Below are 16246 nucleotides of genomic sequence, written 5' to 3'. Positions count from 1 at the left end.
TACTGGACCTAATATTACTAAAAATATTCCCGGACAAAAAGTTACTGGCCCCAGTATTAAGAGGAATAATATCATCATATAATCGTACTGCGGCAAACACACGCAAAATCGTGAAGCGTTCTACATTTTTTGTAAAGCGGGAAATTTCATATAACGTTCCACATTTTACTGTGTCAGTAAATTCTTAAATAGGATTTTTGAATTAGGTAGGAAGGGAACTAGGATTATTTTCGACATAATTGTACACTAAAATAATATTGAACAAATGGATAATCCAGACCGGTATTCAAAATTATGCATTGGGCACTCGCCCAACTGAGCAAGCCGGCTTCTAGCCACTTGTTCATTTGAACATTTGTGTACACATACATGCACAATTTATATTTACTCACCGACAATATAACGAGCATAATTTTTAATGAATAATATTATATCGGCATGATATTTTACCCGGTAGTATCATCACCAAATAATATTTATGAGAATATTACAGGTCATAATAATTATGGGTATAATATTATTTCCACATAATATTTTCCATCATAATCTGTCCAATAATATTTAGAGGTGTTACCCCCACGATAGGCCTAAGCTATGGAAAGGCTGGGCTTGCGTTGGTCTACGCCTGGACCAGGCTTGACCCAATTGTTCATTTCTCCCTGAGGTGCTTCCAATAATCCATTGGGTTCTTGTCAATGTATACATGTGAAATTCGACCTGTTACTGGTCACTATGCCTAATTCGTAATTATATAATTCACATGTGAGGAATTCGGAACTACAGAATTGAGACTATCCCCAAAATCATATCTAATATGATAATTAAATCCTCCTGTGGGTGTCGAGAGGTGTCATGGAGAGGTCACAAAATCATTCGAATTAGGCATTTTCAATTGATCCAGATCGAATGACACATTTATGCATTCACAGGAACACAATGTGTAAGTCTAAGTACACATTGCATTTTTATAAAATTGTATCTACAAAATAGGTAATTGGATATGTATTCCTAAATTATGTACAGTACCATTCGGCGAATGTATTAAGGGGTTATTCTCATGTGAACGCCTATATTTCACCACTTTTTCGGAATTTTTTTTTTATGCGACAGAAAACTTCAATCATGTTGATTTTTCAATATATTTTTATTTGTATTTTGAAATATACGAAAAAAATTTTTTTTTTCGTTTTTTAGATTTTTAACATATATTTTTTTAAAGTCAAAGTAGTCCCCAACAAAAAAAGGTAGTTCACTGGTCAAGGTGATAGCGGCTGTTCATGTTGTCTGACATAAAAAAATCGAATGGATTATTATTCAGTAGATCTGTAGCTATCGTCCCTACCAAATATAATCAATTTCATTAAAAACAAAAAAAAAATATCGAACTTCAGAAAAAAAATCACGAAAATCTCGTTCTTTTTCGTTACAAATCGTTTAAAAAAAATATGAAGATATTGTCGAAAATAAACAATTGTGACAGGGACGATAACTATAAATGAGTAGAAGAACATATGTAAATTTTAAAGCAATCGGTTGAATACTTTTTCTTGTAGGATCTTGGCCGTTTCAGAAAATGATGATTCGAGAAAAACGCGTTTAAAGTTGAAAGCCTGGTAGACAATCGCTTATGACACGTCGGCGACTATGAGCTGTAACTTATCAAATACTATGAATTTCGGTCTGAATTTTTCACAGCATGTTTTCAATAGGTTTTACTATTAAAATATAAAAAAAAATCGATTTTTTGAAGTGCTCACATGAGAATAACCCCTTAAATGTGCTCATGAAGATGTGTAAAATGAATCTGTGTATCAGGATTTTTTTGATACTCTAGACTAGAACACACAGAGCGCACCTCCTGCGTCAGTTATACAAAAATTCCAACAAATGTACCTTGAGAATTAGGCTCGGGCAGGTTCTCCCGTGGTACTAGATGCATAACTGTTGTTTTTCCGAAAGGAAGACCAAGCGCACCGAGCGTGACATTGCTGTGTAGAAAACGTCCCTGGTAAATTAGCCGCAATATTTCTGCCTTGGCGACTGCCTCTTCCGTCCAATCTGCAATCAATCAACATCGTAAGAATAGAAAACTCAAATAGCTCTGTAGCGGATCAAACCAGGCGAAGTCATAATTTTCTTTTGGAAATGAAATTATTCAACTTATGTGGAAGAATTTTCCTTAATATTCATTCAAATAGTTTTTTCTCTCCAACTAGATTTAGTAAAACTTTATGATGACCAATTTCACTATTTTAGACAAACAATAAAATCCAAAATTCTTTCTATCATCCTTCTTCAATTCTGAACCTTTTAATTGTTTTTATGGAGATAATCCTCACTACTTTCTCAATTGCTAAATTATTTTATAATTTTGTTCTCCCATGGGCCTAGTCTTACTCGATGCCATTATTGTCCCTTATTTCTACATTTATTACATTTGACCCTTCTTGATTCTTCCAGATAGATGTTTTTTGGGAATCGTCTCCAAAGGACACCAATCTCGCTCTCTCTCTCTCTCTACTTGCACCTCACCAATCAAATGGCATTTCTAGAAATTTTTCCTCTTTCATTTTTTCCCTCCCTCCCACTTTTCTTCCCAAGTTGTCTCTGTAATTTATCCTCCTCCTTAGTATCATCCCAACTGCCCAAATAGTCACCTCATCGGAGGTCTCCAGTCTGATTATATTTTTGTATAATAAATTCAATATTTGAGATAAATCTTGAGTGTGATTCATCCCCTCATCACAAATCAGCTACACAAAGAACACTTCGGCGTGTAGCGGAATAGAAAATATTGCTGTGTGTAGGTCAGAAGTCTGGATCTTACAACTCGAAAGTGTTTAAATCGAACACAGTATTAAACCAATTCAATACAAGTCCGATAGCAACACAATTTTTCTCATCTAATTTTATTTCTGGTGTTTTTACTTCCGAATGGAAGCATTGTAATTGCCATCTTTTTTGATTTCCCAATTTTCAGTGGAAAGGCTTTGGCATGTGAACTATATTTTCCAAAAATCATATTTGTAAAGATTGTATGTGGGTGGATATGTGCAGGTACGTGCACACGTATGGTCATTTGTGTAGAACTGAGTTGTGTAAATTTTCAAACTATATTCAGCCTCATTCGTTGTGTGGGTTCTCGAAAATCGCTTTTTGCCGATATCTCCTTAACCGTATGACCGATTTCATTTTTTGAACCGAGACCGAACGCGTGCTACTCTGCGCTCGAATTATACAAAATTTGAAAATTAAATGAGTTCTGGATTCAAATTTGCCGCGTTAAACGGGTGACCCAGTGAGGAATAAGCGAGAAAGACTTTCAAGATATCGATGATATCGATGTTTGTCCTTTTTCCAATAGGATACTCGCCTCGACGACCCTTATAAAACTCAGTCGAGGGAAGGCCATTTCATCCGGTGTAATTCAGTTTTATTCTCGCTTTTAGATTTTCTCCTAAAAATCGCTAGTGTGCCTCATGACTAAAAAAATTGCGATAAAAATTTGCTGTTTTGTACACTTTTAGTTCTCATGAAGATAAACAAAATCGGATCATTAGTTTGTAACATATTCTACTATATGTAAAAATTTGTTTTTCATTATCTGAAAAACTACCAGTAAAATTTCTGTTTTTTTCAATGTTCGATTTAATGTCGCCTATATAGATCCCATCCAACATGACGCCCCCCCCCCCCCTATCGAAAAATTCAGCAATATCCTCACTTTTTTATTTTCCAGTAAACATTGTTTCGTTTTAGGTATTCTAATACGGCCAGATGTCGAGATGAACATCTGAACCAATGGGGATAGTAGTTCGAGCTGTCAAGTCATACTTATATGTATATCAACTACTAGGCCAATATCTTTGTTAATTTATTGCTTCCCGATAAAAGTCTTGTCTCCGACGGATACTTCTATCTATCTAATTTCAGTTACAAGTTATCTAGAATGATATAAATTACCAAAAAATGATATTTTTCAGTAAATTTGAGAAAATTGTAAAAAATACAGTAAAATTTGTAGCTAAAAATCTGAATTTTCAACTTAGGATAGTTATCATTAACTTTCTCCTTGATGCACTATTTCAGCTCAATCAACCTAATAGTTCCTGACATAAAACAATTTTAGTAAATTTCGTTTTTCTTCAATATCTCAAAAATTACTGCGAGGATCTCAATTTTTTTTCAAAATACTCGTCTCAGGGGCCACCATAGAAAGCGATGTAAATATACACCCCTTATTTATGTGTCATTTGTTTATTAATGTCATAGTTTATGAGAAAATGAATTTGGTCAAATCCCTTCTGAAGCATACTATCACTGTAATTGTTAGAAATTAAAATTGAAAAAAAAAAACATATAATGGCTAACTGTCATATGGCTACCGCCACAAGCCTCTGTCGTACCGCTAGTTATCTGTCTTCTACCCTTATTTCCGCCTTCAAAGAATATATCCCATTTCCTACTGTTTCAATCCTCCTCCTCCCCCCTCCCCCTCCCCACGGTCTCCTCCCATTATATTCAATGGGCAGACGTTGCACTCTAGATAAAAGTTCACTCCAAGTCCAATGAGAAACTTCCTTGAAGAGCGTGAAAGTGCTTCCTATATGAGATACACTCGGTGAATATAATAGTCAGAGGAAAGAATAAGTAAAAATAATATTTTGTGGGAAACTTATTCATGTTAGCTGGCAGGTGGGGTAATTAAAGATTTATAGAAATTCAAGTATTGCACGTGTGCAAGAGCGAAACGAACCGTTATATGTACATAAAAAGGGAGATGATTATCTTAGTCTCAGGACTCTCAACATTGCTACTGTTCTCGATTTTGCAAGATTTGAAGAATAGGTGAAATTTTTTGGAATTAAGAAAGACAGGAGAACAATCCAAGTCAGTAATCCTGTTTAATTTTACGAAATCGTTCTTGAGTGGCGAACGCTAGTGGCGTCATTAGAGAATTTGATGAGCTTGTAATGGAGACATTCTTGGAAAGATTTAAATGTTCGCTCATTTGTGCAATGGTAATATTTGTAATATTTTATGTGGTTGTAATTATTGGTAAATTGTTAATATGTGGAATATTAATAAAGGTTATAGGGAGTCGGAGAAATTCCAAAAATAAACAAGGTATGTAAGCTCGTTCCCAGGTAAAAATTAATAATTGGATCAGACTGTTTCTAGACTGACGTCATAGCTTGGACCTAGCGTGGGATATTCTGGGAGTGCAAAATTGGATTAAGCTTGGGAACTTCAGGTTGGTCCAAGGGTGAGGCCCAACATAGGCCCATCAATCTAAAGCAGGCCTGATCCAATTTAATGGAAAGCGAAGCCCGGCGTCAATAATAGACTGGAAATCAAAATCAATACACATTCATTTGATTTCCCTTTATAACATTGTCATAAAAATCTGCTATCAAATACTTAAACATAATATTTACTATTTACTTAATTAACTTAAAATTAATCAACCATTACCATACGGCAATTGTTGATTCTTTAAACAAAAATACGAAGTAATCGACTCCAATCAATTTTCCATAATTTTATGACACCATCGATATGACCGTTGGGTGAAGCCAGACCCACTCTAGAAGGTTCCATGCCTGGTAACAAGTTTGAACCTAGCTATGAACTAGGCTCACTGCTGGGCTTCGGGGTGACTTATAAAAATAACGTTGACCCTGGATTGGCATCACCATCGGTTGAACCCAGACCCACGATAGGGAATTCCATTCGTACCAGGGGAAGCGTGAAAAATGGGTCGCAGTGACCGGGAATCAAACCCACAGTCCTCGCTGCACCAGCCTGACGCTTTAATCCTTCTTTATGACCAGTATTTACTTATCCAGCTCCTTATTATGAGAGATTGGACATATATAACTGAGTGGCCATGGAAAAACATGAGGAAACGTAGTTTAAGTGGTTCTCCAGGTGAGAATTAACGCCCAGCCCAGGTCTGGACCAAACCTAGTGAACTTGGCAGAGGCCTGGCAACCGGGCCTGATCCTATCCTGATATTCCAGTGGAGTGTAACGTGGGTCAAGTCCCAGTTTCAGACATAGGACCAATCCTTCGTATCCAGCCGTGGACCAGGTTTTATTTTAGGTAAATTCAGGCTTCATCCAAATTTCTATTATCATCATTATTGTTATATTTACACTTACACGTGGTCTCTTGCCCGCCCCCTCCATTTTAACCAGTAATTTCATGCCGATAATACAATAGTACCCTAGAGATAATTTAACGATAATAGATCAAATATCTGCTATGAAATGATATACCATTACGTGTTAATGTGCGAAGAGTACATACATACAGGGTGTCCCATCTGAAATAATCCATCTAATATCTGGGGTGGGGGTAAGTGACAAGAAATGTTTGTAGACATTAATTATAAGATTTCGGCGGGGCTATTTGATGCATGCACTTTTCCAGCTTTCAAGGTCATGCTTGCAACCTGCAAGCACTGGGAGCTTTTCTTCAAATGACAATGACATTTTCATCCCAATGAAACTCGTTCGCCTTGACGAGTTATTTTCAGATACCTCATCATTCATATCAATTCTGGCATTTCAAACTAAGGATTCCGACTTTCTTAGGGCGACTCACGATGCACCACGTGGAGGTAAAGTCTGCTAAATCCCCTGGGCTAAAAAAAGGAAAATAGAGCAAGCAGGTGTGAAGGTTTATGCGATCATGAGTTCCTGAGTTGTTCAATGTTGCCACCGTTGACTTGCAAGCACAACTGAATTCGGGGGCGAAAATTCCCGACAACCCTTGGCAGAATTGGGGCGTAAGTCTGTCGGAGTGGTGGGCCGATTCACATAAATGTCTTTGACGAAACCCCACAGGTAGTAATCAAGTGGCGTAAGGGCTGGTGATCCGTGGACGCCATGAAATGGGAAGACCCCGAACAATCAAACGATTCGGAAAGGCTCCATTCAGATGATCCCTCATAGTTCGAGCAAAATGAGGCGCTCCACCTCAATCTTCAGTTTTGTAGCAGAATTAATTCATTGCACTCTCTGCGTAAAAACGCAGAAATTGACATGAATGATGAGGTATCTGAAAACAGCTTACCAAGCCGAACGAACTTCATTGAGATGAAAAAGGGGATTGTCACTGTTTAGAAGCGTATAGGCGTATCATACGAAAGCTTCACACATTCGTTGAAATCGTGTATATGCTGAGCTCGCGAAATTAGACGGATGTGCCTTGAAATAATAAAGGGAATGTTGCACTTGTGAGATATCAAGTTTATTGTACCAAGTTCCTATTGTGGACCATACATTAGAAGAGACTACTTCTTCCTTCGAATGTTCGAATGTAACTAACTCAAAACTAATTTTACAAACCCATTGAGGGTCTCGCCTACTTCTTCTGGGAGGAGGGACCCACATTAAGTTTGAATTTTATTATTATTTGGTTGCATAAACTAACTCAAACTAAAGTAGTTAATAGTCAGGTTATGGTATTACCTGACCTCTGGTTTCAAACGGGACCTTATGGCATGGCGTAAGTCAAGGACGCATGCAGCCAACATTTCTTTTACAATATCCTGAGTGGAAATTATGTCAGGCAAGCCTGAGGTTTGATCAGAACTTGATCTAGTGGGAGCCAGGTTCAACTGCTCAGGCGAGACTTGATGAAGAACGGATCCGTTTTTGATTTACTCCATCTGATCGGAATTACTCTGATCAGATTCTGATATGGTGAGCTTGATCTGAACCTAGGGTCCGTTCAGTTGTCATCACCGTGATCATGTTCGGATGAGATGGGCCAGATCTTATACTGAAGTCCGTCTGCTTGCGATTATTCAGATCAGATTCTGATTTGTTCAACTTGAGCGGAAATCAAGCATTGTGCTTACAATTGTCATCTGCTAGGCAGAGTACCGAGGATAAATGTCTATGTACAAAAAAAGGGGGAAACGCCTAGATACGCGTGAACAGTGAGTGGCGCACACGTGTTGACCGCTTGTTCAGGCTACAACGACTTATTCGGGGAAAAGAAGAAAAATAGGGAATTTTTTTACTCAATAAATTCCGTTTCAGGAAAAAGGCTCTTTGTCGAAATTTCCCCGAACGGGTCAGTAATGAAAAAATGGTTAAAAGATGACATACACATTACTATGAACATGTTGCGACGCAACACCCACCGTCCAGCATAGTCCGAGTGTTCATTCGATCAAATCCGGATCTGTTTGACGGGATTAACTTCTGATCAAGTTCTGGCTGTCTAGCCTCATCAAATTCTGGTCAGTTGGGTCTGATCAAATTCACATTTGGTCATATTGATCAAGTTCGGAGCAGATCCAATGATCAAGTCCAGAACGAGTGAAAGCATTACATGCCTGATCAAGTTATGATCCAGTCTTCTGATCAGTACCTGATTATACATGAGGTCTGACTTGATCTGAACTTGATGCAGACCTGAGTTAAATTTCCACCCGAGAAGTCCTAGGAGATGAGCTTTGGAATTTTATACAATTTAATAAGTATTGCTTCCAATGCCACGATACTGCAAATATGTAATAATCGCGTGCACACATACAGGATCCCAACAGTCACTTTAAAAAACTCCTTTGTCTCGCAGCTTGCAAGCATGAGCTTGAAAGTTGAAAAAATGCATGTGCCAAATGTCCCCCTCGTCACTATACAACTAATGTCTACCAATATTTCCTGTCACTTGCTCCCCTCAGGAGATATCTAGGTGAATTATTTGAAATGGGACACCCTGTATACAGTTGATTCAACTGAACTATGACTCCGGATACACTGCATCACTTTTCGAAATTATTTCAAACTGTTTTTGCAACTATGTGTTATATACAGTACCCACTCTTCCTCTTCGCACCCTTTTTGCATTTTTTTTATTATTCGTGTCTCTCGGGTCAGAATGGGAGCGCATTTCATGGCATTTTCTCACACGTCACATGCAATGGTGCTCTGTTATGTATATACATAAATACTTGGCCAACCCCCTCAGGACTATCCGCGGAAAATGTCACATTTCAACTGATGAGAAGAGAGTGTAGCCGGAGTACCGCCTTCGTTCCGTCCCTGTTCTTGTTCATATCGTAAATCATATTCCGCAATATTCAGGCACCTTTTGTTAAGCGGTAGACCGAAATCATTCCCACTACTGTTGAACAGCTATAATAATTGTTATTTGATGCCTTATTGAACGATTCCGAGAGCGATGGATAAACGAGAAATTAGAAATTTTCGTCATCAGACAACGGAGTAGGGCTTGAAAAATATTCCGATTTCGAGGTCGAAAAATAGTACTTTTCTCGATAGTTTAGAGGTACAAAACGATGATCTGTTCTCCCGTCCTGAAAAATAACTCCTTGCCTAGAAAAGACGGTCTTCATTGTCCGTATTAGTTATTTCCTGAATCAAAGTCTACTTGTTCACAAATTTTACTGCCTAAGACGTCGTGTCCTCCTAATTTTTTCGAAATTATTAGCCTAAAATATGTGACGTGTAATTAACTACGAGTTGGACGAATATATTCCCCAACATATGACCAGTGATGACTGATATATCTCGGGAACTACTAGAAGAAGCATAAATTTATTTTTATTATACTCTACCTGATAAATTGCAAGTGACATGTATAAAATGTTATGATAATTTTATGTGGCGGTGGGAACAAAAAGACTATGATTCTTTCAACAAGCCAACTCTAAGGGTCTCTCCCGGGCACTTGATTACAATTCTATTGATATAATAAATTGAATGGGGAAAAATCACTTTTCTCGTTTTACAACTTGACCACCAAATTTTTTGATATCTTCAGGGTTATAGTATAAACATTGTATTCATAAAAAATGGAACCGCACGTCCGGAAAAATTGTATTTAAGGGGTTATTCTCATGTGAACGCCTATATTTTACCACTTTTTCGGAATTTTTTTTATGCGACAACAAACTTCAATCATGTTGATTTTTCAATATATTTTTATTTGTATTTTGAAATATACGAAAAAAAATTTTTTTTTCATTTTTTACATTTTTAACATATATATTTTTTAAGTCAAAGTAGTCCCCAACAAAAAAAGGTAGTTCACTGGTCAAGGTGATAGCGGCTGTTCATGTTGTCTGAACTAAAAAAATCGAATGGATTATTATTCAGTAGATCTGTGGCTATCGTCCCTACCAAATATAATCAATTTCATTAAAAACAAAAAAAAATATCGAACTTCAAAAAAAAAATCACGAAAATCTCCTTCTTTTTCGTTACAAATCGTTTAAAAAAAATATGAAGATATTGTCGAAAATAAACAATTGTGGTAGGGACGATAACTATAAATGAGTAGAAGAACATATGTAAATTTTAAAGCAATCGGTTGAATACTTTTTCTTGTAGGACCTTGACCGTTTCAGAAAATGATGATTCGAGAAAAACGCGTTTAAAGTTGAAAGCCTGGTAGACAATCGCTTACCACACGTCGGCGACTATGAGCTGTAACTTATCAAATACTATGAATTTCGGTCTGAATTTTTCACAGCATGTTTTCAATAGGTTTTACTGTCAAAATATCAAAAAAAAAAATCGATTTTTTGAAGTGCTCACATGAGAATAACCCCTTAAGCCACGGCGAGAAAAGTTCCGTCCAAAGGACGACGTGTTACCGCCGCTCGCCTCGGGCTGGTGTTGCCAATCTCAGGTCGTCCCCTAAAACCGCACTTTTCTCGGCTTTTGACGCATTGGATGCTATTGGGTGACCAGATATAGTGCGATGCATTTGAGGTATTTTATTCAGGGCTGAACATACTTGCCTAGAATTTTATTTAAATATAAATTGTAAGTACCAAATTTTGCAATCTTTAGTAGGGGAGTCTAGCGCAAAATGGAAGCTGTTAAAAATCTCACCTTATTAATGTTACTTCTACTCAAATTAACGCCGTATACTTAGCATTTTTCTTCAGAGTTAATTATTCAGTGCACGAAGAACAATTAATCACATGCAAAAAGCGACATCGGTCACTAATCGAACGTGGCGGATTTGATCGAGATCATCGATTATGTCATATTCATAATTGATCATTTGGCAATCGATAGTTGTTGAATTTCGGATGAAAATACTGTGAAGCACAAATTAAATCTTATATTTTCGTTCTATGTTTATACTCAATATTGACGGACATTTTTACTGTCCGCAATTCTGACAAGTATGAGCTATGATATTTATGTTTTCCTTTTGACCCTACATACATGCGAATGTATAAAACCTATTATGACGGCGTGACTGGAGGTCCAGGGTGTTGTAGCTCTTCGTTACTTCTGTCAACCGCTGTAAGGAATGGGTGAAGAGCGGGTGTGTCTTCCGAGCGATTAACAAACAAACTATTTCAAGCTAATTATATCACAATCTCGTTATTTAAAATATTCTTGTTTGGGGATTCTCTAAATTTAGGGTGGACGTAGAATGGAAAAATTTAAGGATCTTTTAGGACTAGCCTAAAAAGTCCTGAGATTAACACCGGGTTTACTTACACTATTTCCCGAGGTGTATTAAATTAACATCGCTGACTATCCGTTGATGTACTGATTGACAGTAAATTATTATAGAATATAAGGATAAATCGTCCTTAGACTCAGCGGTGATGTACTCGGTGAAGGTCTACTGATAGAAAATTTCTGACAATTAAATAGACTTTACCGCGTCTTGTGATTGACAAAGATCGACTGATTTGAGATTTTCGGTTCCGGGGTCAGCTCGTTGATCTACTGACCCGAGGTGTCGCTGGGAACTTTTTGGTTTTGACCGCATGTCTTTGGTTACCGACTGACATTATTCATCTACGTTTCACACAATTCTATTTCAATAATAATCGATTAGTGAAGAAGCAAAGGCAAAACCAGCATCAACGCAGTCTCGCCATCCTGAACCCGCCCCCTCCACCTTCCTTCTGGCCACTGGCCTTGGTCCTCGCCGGGCACCAAACAAATGCGGCGTAGCTAAGTCACGGAACTACTACGACTAAGTCGATCCACTTCACCTCCTGGGGATTTAACTTCCCGGCTTGCCTAAACATCCTGCGGTAGCCCCAAAAAGTGCCTCTCCTTTTGTTTGACCGGGTCTGCGCGTGCCCACTCCAGTCCAGTTTGAATTCCAACCAGACCGCCAGGTACTTGACCTCCCTGAAGAAGCGTAGTTCAGAGCCGAAAAGGGAGGGTCCAGTTCCCCTTCCTAGTGACCCGGAACATCTCTGTCTTGTTGGGGTTAACCCTCAACCCTGCACTCATATACGATTCCTCGACGCAGTTTAGTGCTCTCTGCATTTTGCTGTAGAGAAGACCCCTGCGGTCTGAACTGACAGTAATGTAGATGTCGTCTGCGTAACCGTAGGTGTTCCCTTATATCATATCACGTTACTGCAATAGGCCCTTTGATGACGCCTTCTTGCGGGCAGCCCCTCCCCGCAGTTGCTCTGGTTGTAGCCAGACCCGAAGTCGCTGTGAGGATTCTTATCCGCGGCGTGGTCTGGATCCAGTACACTATCGTGACCGCGACCTAAAACGTCTTTCTGCATCACATATTCCCTGGAATGATGCGATGTCGAATGCTCGTTCAATATCTATAACCGTTACCAGTACTGATTCTGTTGCATACCATCTCGCAGAGGTTTCAATTTTCGGTATTTCTTATCATTTTCCTTTCATTCCTCTTTTTCCGAAATTAACTGTCCCAGAAATTAGTTTATTCAATGAGAACGTATTTCCCCGCGTTCATAAATTCATAAATCGAAATTATATTCACTATTTTTAATGCTCAGTGCGGCTGCCCTCTCAATCGTTTTATTACGGTATTTATATTTTTTTTTCAAATCTAGAAATAATTAAAATCCTTGTGAAACCGCTGTAACAAACCCTTCGTCCACATTTTCAATTTTCTTCCTAGATTTTAATTCTCATTTATTCAAATACTTCTGCGTTTTTGGGTCGTTTATGACTATCCAATACCTTCATGACAAAGCGCAATAATGTTTTATTTGCACCAATCGGTTCGTCTCGATAATCCCTCATCACGGGATGCACCGAAAAAACCTCCCAATTTCTCAACGATAGTTATTTCCCACCTCCTTTGCATTCTTCCACCAATGGGAAAACTTCTAACTTTAGTCTCATTCGTTCGGCATTGCCGCCACTATTTAACATACGAGACATAGTCGCGCGCGATTTGGTTAATCGTAATTGTTGTGATATTTTTTATTTAAGTCACATTTGCGGTGAGCGCACCTTATTTTAACTACTGTATGAGTAGAACAGTTGAATTATAGGGATATAAAAAGTCGATGTAATATTTAAATTCAAAATAATTATACCAAAATGATCCTGAAATAATCGCGTATGACGTTGAACACGTCATCATTTCGTACACATGGATCTTTAAAAATTGCTGATATATTCACAGCTGATCTATTTCCCACTTGTAGGCAACATGCAAAATTTTAAATGTCTTGAAGCTGTAAGACGACTTGGAAAATACAGGAGTTTCGATAAGATATAGATATTTACATTTGATGAGTAACTTGTTTCATTTCCATTTTCTAACTAAGTTTTTATTTTCTACTAATTAACTCATCCTTTGACTTGATTTACTTGATACTTGTGTACTTGTGAAATTCAAATTTTGCCGCTGTGAATGTATCTACCAATCACGAATAAGTGTTACGGAATTTCGATATGTTCGATTCGATTCGAGATTTGAGGTGTATGTCCTTCTTACAAAAGGATAAGACTGATATTGTGAAATTGTTAGTCAGTTGAATTTTTAGAACCTCTTACTAGTTACATCTAGTAACAACTGTGTCTTTTTTGAGTAAACGGAAAGGTAGTGAAAACAAGTGAAGTGTTTAGATCCGACAAATCCAAGTCTTCCAATATTCCCCCATCACATCCTCACTCATTCCAATCCTTTCAAAAAACTTGAACTAATTACACAAGGGACCTCTTCGGCGTGTAACAGTTAGGTTGATAGTGTATCAACTCAGACCTCTCGAATTTCCAACTCCAGAGGAATAAGATTCATTTCATTATTCACCCCCTAACAGATTCGTTCCTGGAGGGTCGTCTTTGTGGACTTTTCAACCTGGTATGAGTGCTGCGAGGGATGAATAGGTCTGAACATCCGGATGCCGTCTCTCACGTGTCTATCTACCAGCATTTCCAATGTCTTCAACAAGAATGAGGTAAGACTGATCGATATGAACGCTTTGTCATTGTCGTAGCTGGATTTGCCCACTGCGTTGGGGTGCGTTCTGTTGCGATGCAGGTCCTGTATAAGCGTACGAGCCTGCTCACCAGTGGCCCTCGTTGGAGCAGCGCTGGAGATATATGGTCAGGCCCCGAACTTTTGAAACTGTCAAAATCTTTTAAATACAAGCAGGGAATGCTTACAGTTTACTTTGTTCGGTGGCATTTCCAAAAATGATATTATCAATGTTCGAAAAAAATGGTTGAAGGGAGACCAAGATAATTGGCCCGAATTTTTTTACTACATAATGTTTTACACTCCATAGCATCAATTTAATTCTTCACTTTTTAATTCGCGTCAAGAAGTTTGGTCTTCCTTCAACGTTTTTGTTCATCTTTCAGAACTTTTGTTAGAGGCTTTTTTCATGTCTGTTTGTATTAAGAAATAATTGCTGTGTGTATGTGTATTGAAAATGGGTTATTTAAAATAATAACACTGGAAATAATTTAAACTATTTCTCCACTTCATTATGTAACTCAAAGAATTGTGTTTGGAACATACATCCGCTCTGTACCGATTTCTTAGGGGAACTAACCAGATTTACAAAGGGAAACAACGCCCTAGACCTTTTACTCACATGCTCTCAAAGAGTCCTATTCATTCCACTTTGTCTACATACTTAAAATCACACCTAAACACCATACCTCACACTTCTCAGAATTCCAGTCCATAAAAATGTTTTTTTTTCAATTTAAAGTATAAACACTCAGAACAGAATGACATTGACTTTTGCTTTCTATGTATTTATTTCATGAAAAATCCAACGGTGTGTGTGTATTTTTCACAAAAATTCATATATGGTTTCTTTGCAGTAGACTTCAAAGATTTTTTCAAAATAAATAAAAGGTTTTACATTTTATGGACTTTGTTTTTTTAAATTGAATTCAGAATTCAATTGAATAGAGTCGAGCTTCCATTGTACGTCTTTGAATATTCACACCGTATTCACACCCACTGTTGGTAATATTTCAATGTCACACGTCCATTTGTGGCTTCCATTTGGCTAGATCAGTGCTGCCAATGCCACCAATTGATTCTGACCATTTTGTAATGTGAAATCGTGGGAATGTGAATACCGGGCCGTTGCTATGCGCACATTTTCTCAACTATCGATCCGAAAAACATGAAAGTTACACCATTGAAAAGAGCATAGACGATTTATGTAATTTAACTAAACGGATTATTCTAATTCATTGTCCCTCGCTCGAGATAATTTTGAAAAATCTATTAGAGGTAATGGAAGGGGTGGTTGTGTTGTGTATACGCGCAAGGGCTCGGTACCGTTAGAGATGGACATTCAGAGTCAAAACTTTTTTATGACCGAAGCCCTACAGGGCATCTCGATAAACCTTGTTTGACATTTGCCATTCGGTAACTATTAACGAATATTCATTTGCTCATATTCAACTGTACCACTCGTTAATTGTTAATGAATGTTGTTTGGAATGAATTAATTGTTCTATCAGTGAATCACAGATAAGGTCAATTAGCCGAAAGAGGGCCGAAAGTGCCGGAATACTATATATATGTATATGTAAAGGGTGTATTGAAGATGAACGGAATCGGATCATTAATTTCTGAGATATTCCACTTTAAATGTCAAATTTTGTTCGACATTCTCCTTTTGTAAAAAGGACATACACCTCAAATCTCGAATTGAATCGAACATATCGAAATTCCGTAACACTTATTCGTGATTGGTAGATACATTCACAGCGGCAAAATTTGAATTTCACAAGTACACAAGTATCAAGTAAATCAAGTCAAAGGATGAGTTAATTAGTAGAAAATAAAAACTTAGTTAGAAAATGGAAATGAAACAAATTACTCATCAAATGTAAATATCTATATCTTATCGAAACTCCTGTATTTTCCAAGTCGTCTTACAGCTTCAAGACATTTAAAATTTTGCATGTTGCCTACAAGTGGGAAATAGATCAGCTGTGAATATATCAGCAATTTTTAAAAATCCATGTTT

At 37.6% G+C, this 16246-nt stretch overlaps 1 protein-coding gene and 1 long non-coding RNA gene across 3 annotated transcripts in view; both read right to left on the bottom strand.

Annotated features, from left to right (window-relative positions):
- The window catches only part of LOC135161538 (ubiquitin-like protein 3), a 171371-nt gene that overhangs the window by 13453 nt on the left and 141672 nt on the right, over positions 1-16246 (bottom strand). The window contains exon 4 of the mRNA XM_064119216.1: positions 1894-2058. Coding sequence (XP_063975286.1) covers positions 1894-2058 — 165 coding nt within the window. The remainder of the gene's footprint in view (positions 1-1893; positions 2059-16246) is intronic.
- On the bottom strand, positions 3751-15490 carry LOC135161573 (uncharacterized). Of its 2 annotated transcripts, none has more exons than XR_010298817.1 (3): positions 10581-15490; positions 10362-10469; positions 3751-10110 (listed from the first exon to the last, which is right to left on the bottom strand). It is a non-coding gene; the product is annotated as an uncharacterized LOC135161573 (long non-coding RNA). The 2 variants fall into 2 exon arrangements; XR_010298816.1 differs by lacking the exon at positions 3751-10110 and having other exon boundaries at positions 10133-10469; positions 10581-10786; positions 10881-15490.

This window comes from Diachasmimorpha longicaudata, chromosome 1 (assembly GCF_034640455.1).
Source record: "Diachasmimorpha longicaudata isolate KC_UGA_2023 chromosome 1, iyDiaLong2, whole genome shotgun sequence".
Taxonomy (NCBI): domain Eukaryota; kingdom Metazoa; phylum Arthropoda; class Insecta; order Hymenoptera; family Braconidae; genus Diachasmimorpha; species Diachasmimorpha longicaudata.
The sequence above is the reverse complement of the archived record's forward strand: the minus strand, read 5'-3'. Positions and strand labels throughout refer to the sequence as shown.